We start from the raw sequence: 12,163 nt of genomic DNA on the forward strand, positions 1-12,163 counted from the left end.
TTAGGCGAAGCGAGGGGAAATCAATTACCATTTGTGTTTTTACGGATAAAACTCTCGCGCGAAGGGGACGGCAAACGAAATAATTAAACCGAGCTGCTGCCGACAGAAAACGCTGACTTGAGGCTGTCAAGCACATCACGTGAAACCTTGTAATATTTGCAAATAAAGGGGGTGAGGTTTGTCGCGCATGCAGGCCTGGGAGGCGCCGCCGGGTGCAACATAAGATTGCCAGTGGCAACTCAGACAGCACGGTGTGTTTTGTAGCCGCCTGGATAGGTGGTTAAAAGACCTACAAATACTAAGGCATTCCATTAATTGTCCATTTTAAATAGCTGCGTTCATTTCCGTCTTCCTCTCTATCTAAATTGAATGTGAGTGTGCATATTTGAATGCATTTTATGGCTAAAAGGTTGGCAGCAGGCGCCTTTGGCAGCTTCGCAAAGGAAGGAAGGAGAAAGGGAAAGTCCAGAATTGAGAAACCTTCATAAAACCGCTCAAAGCTTGAGTTCATTCATTGAATTCATTCATTTCTGCTCAAAATGGCTCTTTATTTTTGCATTCTAAGACAACTTCATTTGAAACATGAATTCAGGAACGTGCCTAGATCTTCAGGAACATAAGGAATTGTTGCAAAAAATACTTCTACCGTGTTAATAGATGGAAAGGTAACCGCCACTTTAAATGAGAGTTCAGTGCTGTTTGCATTGATCTTGTAGTTGTTCTTGCACAAACCTGTAAGATAGGTCACTTATCCTGCAAATTAAAACGGGAAGGGGGGATGGTTTGCTTAATCACCTGATGAGTTTGATAGAATTTGATCTCGGGACTTCTGATTTAAACACAGCTTACATTTGTACCCTTAGGGGAATTTATATCCTTCTAAACCCTTTGACTTCAACAGGTGTATGGAGGTGTGATTCTGTTAGGAGGGCACTGCTAGTCTGACTGCAGTGGCCCAGCAGAAAGTAGCTTTCCCCTTTAGAGGTTATCTGTCCCAAAAGGACAGATTTCAATATTCCAGTAAGGAACTATCCAATCTTCATCATCATGCTGCATATTTGTTGTGATGTTTGTTTACTAATTTACTCTTTCCTTATATCTGTACTCTTATGATTTTTGCACGATTGTCTGAGGAACACAAAAGCTCACATCTTGAATAAAATGTTTTTGTTCTTAAAGGTGACTTTGGACTCACATTTTGTTCAGCTCTAAGAGAACTGTGACTAGCCCAACGTCACACAGTTGGCTGCACGCTGAATGAGGAATCAAATTATACCACACTGGTATATTATTGCTCCTTTCCCCTCCGTATATATTTTGCTAAATGAGAATGCATGATAAAAAGTGGGCTGCCTCTAGCTTCCCAATAGTTATGCTCCAATAGATCTTTAACTTCAGCTGGTGCAAAATGTAGCTGCTAGCAGCAGAACTTGGGAGAGCCCATGTCCAGCCAGAGCTGAGGTGGCTGCATTGGTTGCCAGTTATTTACCAAATCAAGTTCATGGTTTTGGCATTAACCTTCAAGAACATCTGCTGTCTGGAACCAATGTATATGAGGGACCTGTGCCCCCTGCAGGTACACACAGATTGGAGGTCCCTGGCCCTTGAGAGGTTCACCCGACTTCATCGAGGGCCAGGGCCTTTTTGGTCCTGGGCCCCCTACCTTGTGGAATGAGCTCCCAGAAGAGCTGAGGGCCCTGCCAGAGCTTTTATGATTCTGCAGGTCTGCGAGCCAGAGCTCTTCCGCTAGGTGTTTTGTTGAGACCAGGTTGAGTAAGATTTGGCCTCTCCTCTGGTGCCTTTTGGTATTTTGACATCCTGTCCTTTATATCTTTTCTGGGCACTTTTGACATTTGGCAGTAAGGTGATGGCTTAGTAAGAGGATGGGGTTAGTGGGTGGGAGAAGATTTTTACTATTTGCATTTTATTGTTATTTTGTTGTAAGATACTGCAGGCCAGCAGCACTGGAAGCAGCAGCACAGAAGTCCAACAAATGAGTAAATAAGGTGCCACATGGGCCCATTATGCACGGAGGGGAAGGTCCGCATTTGGGGTAGAATGGCGTTGCCTAAAATCACCGATAACGCACTGCGCCGGCTGCAGATTCGGTGCTTGCTGCAGAAAAAGCCGCGTTAGTGAAACGCGGAAGAAAGTGCAGCTTCCGGGTGACCGGGGCGCAACCAGAAGTGGCGTCAGAGTCACCCCGTGCATAATCGGTTACTCTGGGCTTTGCCGCCGTTGCGTCCCGTCCCGTGCGTAAGCGGTTTGCTTCACGTCTTCCCTCTCCGCATTTTCTGTTACCCGAAATCGACGTTTCGGCGGCTGTGCATAATAGGCCCATGGACTGTGTTTGTTTTGGTTTAAGAATGGCACTGAGCCATGAGACATCCATCCTTTCAAGTTGAGAATGACAACACGCTCAACATACATGAAACACATTCCACGAACATTAACAAAATGAAGAGTTTAGCAACACAAAACTGTTTATTTATTAAATGACACAAAATACCTAGATAACAGACTCACCTTTTTAAAAGGACATGTATTTACATTATTTACCAAATAAGAGACTTTCTGTACCCATCACTGACCTTTTGAAAGTGGGTTTTTTTTTTGCATTGAAGGACGCAATGCTGACATGCTCCACTTGCAAGATCCGTGTTTTAAGTTGAATATTTTTATGCAGTGAACAAGCACAGCCTCATATTCTAAATGACCTTGTGAAAAGGCTTTGAAAAGGAACAAGATTATTTCCCCTCCCATCTGTCCCCTTTCCCCCAAACTCCAAAGGTACTCTTCTGAAGAATTTACTTATAGAAAAAGTATATTACATTTTTGAATGCTGCTGTACTCTTACAATTTTAAACTCTTCAAAAAGGAGATGCTCCTATTACATGAAAGCACTAAAAATAGTGATTTTCAAATGCACGAACAAAAACAGATGATATGGTCAGAAGTTAAGGAGACTAGGACACACATATACACAAAATGCGCACATGCGCCAAAGACACAAAATGAGCATCTGAAAGATCAAAAAGAGAAAACCACAGCTAAAGTAAACTTAACAATTTTCTACTTTTTTATTAACTATATGTACTTTGGCACTTTTGTGTAAGCTATAGAACAGAACAATCTTTACAACACATTTGCTGTTAATTTTGAAACAAAATGGTCACTTTTATTTGTTTAAACCAGCCAAGAAAGAAAGAAAAATAACCCATTTGGGATATAAAGATTCTTTTTAAAAAAAAAAAACCCAAAAGCCTAAAATATGTATCAGAATAAATTGTAATTCCTTATAAATTAGGCTGCTATAAACTGCATGCAATAGAGGAAAGATTCAAAAATTTATGGCCAGACAAGCTGTGTCAGCCACAGTCTAAGCCCACTGGGAAAACAAGGTTAAGATATTTATGGCTTAATAAAGCAGGCACATGATCCCACTAAAGTTGCTGAACAGTATAGCTGGAAAGTTTTCCTTTATTTGTCAAAAGCAATCGCCAAACTAGGGAGAGTGCATGTGTGTGTGTGTCATAGATGCTGGTAAGTAAAGGAGTGAGGACAGAATTGTATGCTCGCTTCAGGTCTAATCTGAAGTTCTGCCAGAGCCCTCGTTACAATATTAAGCTGCCTCTGGAAAAGACTGCACAGAAAAGAAAGAACTCAATAGAACAATCCAAATTGTCAGCATATGTAATGCTAAGATGCCCATGTATACAGGGGGTGCAGGATCCAAATACTTCCTATTCCAAACCAGTTACAGGTAAAAGCTTATTTAAAAATTGAGAATACTTTAAAAACAAATGTATTCAAAATAATGTCATCTGTTTTACGGCACTCAGACACAAAATTGTATTACTTTAATTTCCCTCTACCCCCCCCCCCTTATGTTTGACTGATTTTTCTGCCAAGCTTCTTTGCTGTACATAAAAGGAAAATGTTATTCAAGGGGGAAAAAAATTCAGAATGATCACAAACCATGAGAGAACAGAGAGTATGACATTGGTAACCAAAGGTTTTTAATTGCCTTTCCTATGACAAATTCCTTGTTACTGTTTCCCTGCATACTTAACCACACTCTATACTCCTAGTAAGATTATTCACTATCCTGCATGGTGCAGCCTCTAGTAATTCAGCCTCCATGCTAGTAATATTATTTTTCTGCACAAGGTGGGCATGCCAGTTGGGAGATGACTAAATTTTTCCACAGTGGGGGGATAAAAAATAAACTAAACCTGAAGGTGAACTGCTGGAACATTTCTTGTGGCTGGGGCTGGCTGTGAAGGTCAGCGCCAATGGACAATAGCTGTTATCGGTATTGCTTCATGCAATGATAAATTGCTTTACTTTTGTTCAACAGGAACATTGTTTGAAGATAAACATTTAGAACAGCACAGGTTTTAAAGCCACCTTAGGAAAGAATCCCCTAGACACAATGAATGCAACACTGTACACAGCACAGGGTCCTCTCTGGTCTGCCAAATGAGATTACCTGAATAGCTAATCTAATGTTTCTCAATACAAATTAAGAATTTAAAAAGTGGGTAGAAGGTGCTGCTTCCAGATCATATGTTTTGAAAACAATTTTTAGTATGTACCCTTTTGCTCTCCCAAGTTAGGGAGGACTAGGGGGCCTGGTAGATTCATTAGGCCTTAAAACTGCTTCTGTTATGCAAGGATGCAATATCCAGGGCCATTGTGATCATGGGCTCAACAAAAGTTTAACAAAAGATTTGGATAATAGGGAGAAGGAAGCATTGAGCCTTAATGTTTGCTCTCTTGCAGAGAATTTGTTAGAATTTCCCCTCTTTGTATGGAGACAGAAATTTCCCCATGGCAGCTTTTATAGTAATGTTTATTTTCCTTTCTTTTTTCTTTGCAAATAGAAGCCTTATCAGCAGTGTAACCCCTAGTTTTCCATGGCATGTTTGCAGCACAGACCTCAAGCTATTCCAGGTGCCAACAACAAACAGGGATAAGCCCTTTAAATCTCAGAAGACCACTCACAGGGGTGCAAATTCTCTTTCCAACAGTTGCAGAAAAGTTTTGGTATCCTCAGTGTATGGCGGAGACTTTTGTTACTCTGAGGGAGTCAAATCCATATAAGTTTTTGCTATTTGATAAATACATCCAATAATGTTGTACAGTAATCAAGAGATTTGCATGCAGTTTAAGCATTTTTTAAAGACTATATTTTTGTTAAATTTTACCTTTTAACTATTTTGAGATGAAAAAAAGGATGACAGGCTTGCGCTAAAGAGAGACTTCCTCTTTAAATCTGGGGACCAATAGAATCACTAAGACCAGGTACGTCCTTACAGTTTTCTGCACGTCATACCAAATATCATGCAAAGAGTTCAACAGCATTCTTCGTAAAATGTAAATACTACTCTTTTAAATGGGTATGTTAAGCCACTGAAAAAGTCCATTATACTATTCCCCCCTCCCCCCCCGTTACGTTGCTTTCACTCAGTCATTGGTAGTAAAAAAAGTTATTTTAATGGGACCAACTGGCTCATTTATCCACCAGCAACCAAGTAGAATATCAAGTGTGCAGAAAAGGAAAGCAAAGGCCCATTTGTGTGTGTTTTATGCAATGTAGTTGTACTGATTGGGATTCTCCTTGTCTCTTTCCATGTAGTCTCTGTCAATTAGCGATTCTATTCTCTTCTTAAGGTCAGCTGGCTGCAAAAGCAATTCAGAATGTCAGCAACTGGTTTTGTACCTCTTTTCATTAAATAAAAATACTATTCAACCCAATTTCCTCAGGTGTGCAAATACATACAAGGGATTTGGGACCTCATCTTCAGTCATAGAAACGGTGGCTGTCAACATGCACTTACCATGTCTACAAGATCTTTCCAGGGCTGGCTGTATAGAGCAGCCTTTCTCAACTTTTTCACTGCTGAGAAACCCCTGAAACATTCCTCAGGCTTCAAGAAACCCCATAAGTGGCAAAATTGGGCAGAATATGGTTGTGAAGCACAGCTGTGGACACACTCACCTGGGATCTCTCCCTTTCTCGCCCCCTCCAGGCCCATCATTGGCCATTTTAGAAAGAGGTGGGTGGGTTGACATGACCATACATAGTCGTATCACCTGATATTTAACACATTTAAAATATACCTTAAAAATTAATTAACTCCCACCCATTTGGGAAATCCTTCCAGAGTTGTCAAGAAATGCCAGGGTTTTATGAAACACTGGTTGAGAAAGCCTGCTATAGAGGATGACCTCAGGCAGTGGCATGGGGGTGGGGGTGGCTGGTCATTTCCAACAGCCTGCCTGCACCAGTGTGTCTCACTTCTCACTCCCTGCCCAGGAGCTCGAGTGGCTAATGCTTCTTTCGTTCATGCTACCCCGGCCATCTTGAAACACAGCATCACAAACTGCACATACCCAATAGAGCTTCCTGAAATAACATTTCTCTTGCTGGTGGAAGCTGCAAGCACCAATAGCTGGGCCACTACTAGATCTTCCTATGTAGGAGGGCAACATCTGACTCCACAATGCACCAAAGCATGTACTCTGAGTAGGTTGTCCACTAAAAACTCACTGCCACCCCAGCTGATACTCCATTGCAAGTTATTTTCATTTTCTGGCTAAATCATGTGAGTATCTAGTATGACAAACATTCAAAAATGCAAACTGTGGTTTTTTTGTTACAAAGCTGCTGAGTTAATTGCTGAACACCCTTCATTCTATTTTATTATTCATCTATTTTATTATATTGTTATTCTGTTATATTGTTACAACCACTGTTATTAATTACTGTATGTTTTTTTAACGAAGACTGTTTCATGTATTGTTGACTAGTTTAATGTAAACCACCCTGAGCCTTCGGGGAGGGCGGTATATAAATCTAAATAAATAAATAATAAATAAAATTCTCTTACTTTTACCGGGAATTTCAGCTGGTTGTACACCTCAGACACAAGCAGATTGTGACTAAGCGTCTTGCGCATTTTCATGATTCGTACAATCGCAGCATCAATTTGGTATTGCCGATCCTGAAAGACTCTTTCTGTAGTGCTTGCTTGTTCCTCCACCTGAGCATGCCAAAAGGGGGGGATGGACAAGGGGGAAATAGTATATCAGAAATCAAAATATATCTACTGTTATAATCTGTGATTTAATAGAGTGAATACAATTGACTGTACATTTTAGATGAGTAAAGTATTGATGCTTACCTGGATATCTGCCACAGAACCCAAGATACATGAAACTATAATATGAATGCAGAGGGAAAATTCTCTACATGTTCAGAGTTGTTTTGTATGGTTCAAGAGCTTCAAGTGCTTGTCATATTAAAATGTAAGTATAGTGTTAACGAGTAATAAAGATGCATACGTTCATAATTTTAAAATTAATATTAAGCATCATATAAGCAAGATGGAACAGTATAAATATATCAAGTAGAATGTTCAGCCATGGACTCATGCCAGCTTTGTCAAGTGTACACAAGAAGGGGGAAGGAGAAGAAGAAGAGTTGGTTCTTATATGCCGCTTTTCCCTACCCGAAGGAGGCTCAAAGCGGCTTACCGTTGCCTTCCCATTCCTCTCCCACAACAGACACCCTGTGGGGTGGGTGAGGCTGAGAGAGCCCTGATATCACTGCCCGGTCAGAACAGTTTTATCAGTGCTGTGGCGAGCCCAAGGTCACCCAGCTGGTTGCATGTGGGGGAGCGCAGAATCGAACCTGGCATGCCAGATTAGAAGTCCGTACTCCTAACCACTACACCAAACTAGAAGGAAATAGCTTTATTTTAATTTATTTATTTATAATTGGATTTGTACCACCATGTTTCCAAGGTCAGGGCCTTTGTGTGTGCTGTTTTCCCCCTATTATTGAGCCCACCGCTATTGTTATTAATATCTCTGTTGCTAGGGTGGTTAGTCTAAACATGTCAGGTTTATGTTGTTTATACTATTAAAATGCTTGCCATAATATGTGCCTGAAAGATCTGGGACTCCCAAGTTCATCTCTGCAGTCTGCAATGGAAGCTTGCTGGCTGAACTTGGACTAATCACATGCTCTCAGCCTAACCTATCTCACAGGGCTGTTGTGAGGATAAGATGGAGGAGAAAGATGTAAGCTGCTCTGGATCCCTCTTGTGGAGAATGGTGGACGATAAATGAAGTAAAGCAGCGGTTCCCAACCTTTTTACGGTTCAGGGCTGCCTCTGGGGGTGGGGAAGAGCTGGCGGCCCGGGCACCACGCACGCACATTTTCGCCAGCACGGGGTGCTAATGCGCATGCGCGTTTGTGTCCGCTGGCCTCTCCCCCCCCCGCAGCAAGAAGCTAGCCGGGCTGCGAGAGAAGTGGCTGCTTTGGCGGCCGCTTCACTCGTGGCCTGGTGAGCTTCTCGCTGCGGGGGGGGGGGAGGCAAGCGCCGCCGCCGGCAGCCCGTTACTGGGCCGCGAACCGGGGGGTTGACGACCCCCAAAATAAAGGAAATAAGGTGGAGTCCTTATTCTAGACATGGAGCCCATTTAAAAAGTAGTAGAAACGACAGAAATCTTCACTATCAACTCAAAACCTAGTCTAGAGAGGGGATTAGTGTAAAGCAAGGTTTGACTGATGCCCGGAAGAAAACATGAACTTTCTTCCCAGATTTCATTCCAGAAGTCTACCTGATCAGGAAGAAAACAGGAACCAAACAGGGTATTAAAAATATTACATCGAATAAGCCAGATGGCACAAAGCTCCAGTCCTGACTAGCAAGGATGTACTGTAAAAACCTACCCAAACAAACCTACAGAAATAACAGGTCCAATGTTATTTCACACACAATACAATGTGCTTTTCAGAAATCTGGCAGTGAGCCTTCTTCTGCTTTCTAGCATCCCATCCCCCAAAAGAGGAATAGGTAGATACTCCCACCACATAAAATAGCTCAGGCTCACCCAAGCTGCATAAAACAGGCAGCTGGAGCCAACATTTTTACTACTGCACTGCCTTTGACTGATCCTGACATCTATTATAAGTAAACTAAAGGGAAAATAAGAGTAGGTACCGTTTCCTTCATCTGGATTTGATTGATTTTTATCCTGAACAGCTTATGCCTGAAGTCATCGTTACAAGTGAATTTGTCTCCATCTTCCACGTCCTTGCCTTTTGGGCTTTTGGTGAGTACTCTTGCCTTGCCGCAGGCTAATGACTGGAGGGTTCGCCGTAACTCTCCATCTTCTGCAATACATAGAGAGAGAACCTTAGAAGGTTAGCTGCCAGCATTCAGAAGCCACAAGCAGCTCCCAATACTAACCAATTCCCGTGGCCTGTTTTATCTCTTCTAAACTGAACTCTTCGCCTTCATTAAACATGAGCAGCACTAGAGTCTGGAACAGGGAGACTTGTAATTCTTTTTTGCCCTGTCAGAGAGAAAGGGTTACTTTTGAAAATATCAGTTAGTTCACTGTAAGATACTTTCAGGTCTATGCAGAATGAAAACATACGGCTTTTGGGGATATTATTTTGATAACTGCTGCCTTTATATCCAAGTTGGAATTGTTCAACGGTCACGTTCCCTGTCAGCTGGTGTGGTTTAGTGGTTCCAGTGCTGGACTAGGATCTGGGAGACCCAGGTTTGAATTTTCACTCTGCCAAGGCAGCTTGCTGGGTGACCTTGGGCCAGTCACACATATTGGGGTTTTTGTAGAATCAAACAGAAAATAAGAGAATGTTACAAGCCACTTTGGGTTTTCCACTGGACAGAAAGAGGTACTAAAATAGTAAAAATTTAAAAAATTAAAAATTCTCATGAATACTGAAGCAAAAAGAAAGAATGGCACTACAAATATTATGTAGCTTAGCTAATACAAAGGGCCTTTACCTTCGTCATTTGGTGATTTTTTCCTTGAAGCATGGAGAGCCTTACACTTTAATAAGACACTTAGGGAAAAAAGATTCTGCTCCTCTAAGACTAAGGATCCAGAAACCATTAACCATGTTTTTTTTAGATGCCCTTTTTATAGGGCACTTCATGCCGAGATCATTGATCAGATAAATGAATGTTGAAGGTGAAGAGGAGTGGATCATAAAACTCCTTATGGGAGATAACACAATGATCACTATCCAAGTGAAAAAATATTGTGCAATTTGAATTAAGTTAGTACAAATTGCTATAACTGAATATAATTCCTATTGTATAGCTTTTACTATTGCCTGATCAGTTTTACTAATTCATTTATTTTTAATTTTAAGCTTCTCTTTTTAAAATTTTTGTTATGACTGCAAATGCTGTAATAAAATTTGACTGATTGCTTTACACTTGTAAGTACTTACATAGCAATAGAATTTAGGAGGTTAAAAAAAAAGAGTTCAAGGGAGCTGAAGAGAAACCTGGAGACCCTTCAGACAGTTTCAGAATTGGAATGGCCATGAAAAACTCCTGTTATATTTCATCTATACTGTAATTTCAAACACGTGCTGAATCATTCGTACAGACACCAAAAAGGAAAATTACCTCTTTAAATTCTGCTTTGAGTACACAGTGCCCCAATGTTGACTGCCACTGAAGCTTCCTACCACTGTGCTTTCCAAGGTAAAATGTCTTAAATATCTCCTGCAGTTTTACCATCTAGAAAGAATCACAACAGTTGTAATCTATATAAGCTGATTAACATTTTTTCATCCAGATTTTCCTTTTCTCTTCCTTTTACTACTAAGAAGTCGGTCATTTTATTCAATGGGGTCTACTGCCCAGGAAAGTATTTTTAGAACTACAGCCTTAATCATGCAGTAGTTTCTCCGTGGAGATATTACATGCAATTAACACTTTTTTCCTCTTTACAAACTTAGAAAATAAGAAACAAGGAAGCATAAAATAACGGAATCCTAATTTGTCACTGTACCTGTACAACTCAAAGAATTTAGTTTATACAACTACAGTAGTACAAGCTCATGTCCAATTTTACTTTGTTTTACAAGGCATTTTTAATATCTTTCCAAAAGATGGATGTTATCTTGGACATTCTTGGCACTTGAACACTCAGGACTTTTAGAAATTATTAGGCACTTTAGGTTTTAACTTTTAACCATTCATTTGTATTGGTCAAAATCAGTAATATGTTGGCAATATAGGCTGTCTTACCTCTGATGGCAGGTGGACTTCCATAGGCACGTAGGTTGGCCAATAGCCCATTGTCAAGATGTTCACTGTGAGTTCGATGTTACCAGGTACATTCTGATTTTGCATATACTGCAAGAAGAATGAAAAACAGAAGGAATTACAATGAAGCGTTACAAACAAGTTATAGGCATTATTTGTCAGATTCTGTAAATCAAATCTAAATGACATTTGTATCCTGTTGTTTCTCCAAAGAGTTCTGAGTGGCACAAATGTCCCCCTCTCCACATTTTATTACTACTTCATAGGTAGTTTAGTTTAGGCTAAGAGAAAATGCCTGTATTCTATTACCACAGCCCTGTGAGTATTCATAACAGGCATGAATGCAGCTTGTCATGGTTACTCCACCCCCCCCACAAACACACGCATGTGTGCGCATCAGAGAAAGCTTTCTGGTTTTATAAGCCTTCAAACAGATTTCAAAACCAGAACTTGTTTCTTCCTCACAAACTGAGATTAAACCATGGTTTAATTCTTAAAATTCTTTAAAACACCATGGTTTTGAATCCCCGCTTTTTTGGGGGAAGAAAAAAACTCCAATTTCCCAAGATACTTATATTCAGAGGTCATAAATTAAAATCTTTCAATCACATTTTGCAGTGGTTCTCAACCTGGGGGTCGGGACCCCTTTGGGGGTCGTAGAACCCTTTCAGAGGGGTTGCAACAGGGCAAGCAGCTTGGCCGGGGAGTGAGATAGAGCGTTCGTCTGTTTGGAGCAGCGGAAAAGAGCGAGATTGGCATGGTGGGACAAGAGGCAGAACTGAACTGAGAAACCCCGGAAAAATAATAATTTATATACAATCATGAACAATGGATCTTCATGCCATTGGTCAGTTTTGGTTTAATTTCTGTGAAAGAACAGTTGCATAATTTTATGGTTGGGGGTCACCACAACATGAAGAACTGTATTGAAGGGTCGCGGCACTGGAAAGGTTGAGAACCACTGACATAGTGCATGATAGGAGAGGAGGAACAGGAGTACTCAAGCAAAACAATAAGCTGTGTTTGTGCTTGTAACAAGTAAATCGGTCTTA

The 12,163-nt window shown here is 40.8% G+C and overlaps 1 protein-coding gene across 2 annotated transcripts in view; it reads right to left on the minus strand.

The window, feature by feature from the left end:
• Nucleotides 1-2,465: 2,465 nt before the first annotated feature.
• The window catches only part of CUL4B (cullin 4B), a 37,353-nt gene continuing 27,655 nt past the window's right edge, over nt 2,466-12,163 (minus strand). For both annotated transcript variants that reach the window (XM_077308720.1, XM_077308721.1), the window contains exons 16-21: nt 11,094-11,201; nt 10,467-10,580; nt 9,267-9,372; nt 9,018-9,190; nt 6,897-7,049; nt 2,466-5,685 (exon numbers count right to left, since the gene is read on the minus strand). In XM_077308720.1, the coding sequence (XP_077164835.1) occupies nt 5,590-5,685; nt 6,897-7,049; nt 9,018-9,190; nt 9,267-9,372; nt 10,467-10,580; nt 11,094-11,201 (750 nt within the window). In that variant the 3' untranslated portion in view covers nt 2,466-5,589. The remainder of the gene's footprint in view (nt 5,686-6,896; nt 7,050-9,017; nt 9,191-9,266; nt 9,373-10,466; nt 10,581-11,093; nt 11,202-12,163) is intronic.

The sequence above is a fragment of the Paroedura picta genome, chromosome 13 (genome assembly GCF_049243985.1).
Source record: "Paroedura picta isolate Pp20150507F chromosome 13, Ppicta_v3.0, whole genome shotgun sequence".
Lineage (NCBI taxonomy): Eukaryota > Metazoa > Chordata > Lepidosauria > Squamata > Gekkonidae > Paroedura > Paroedura picta.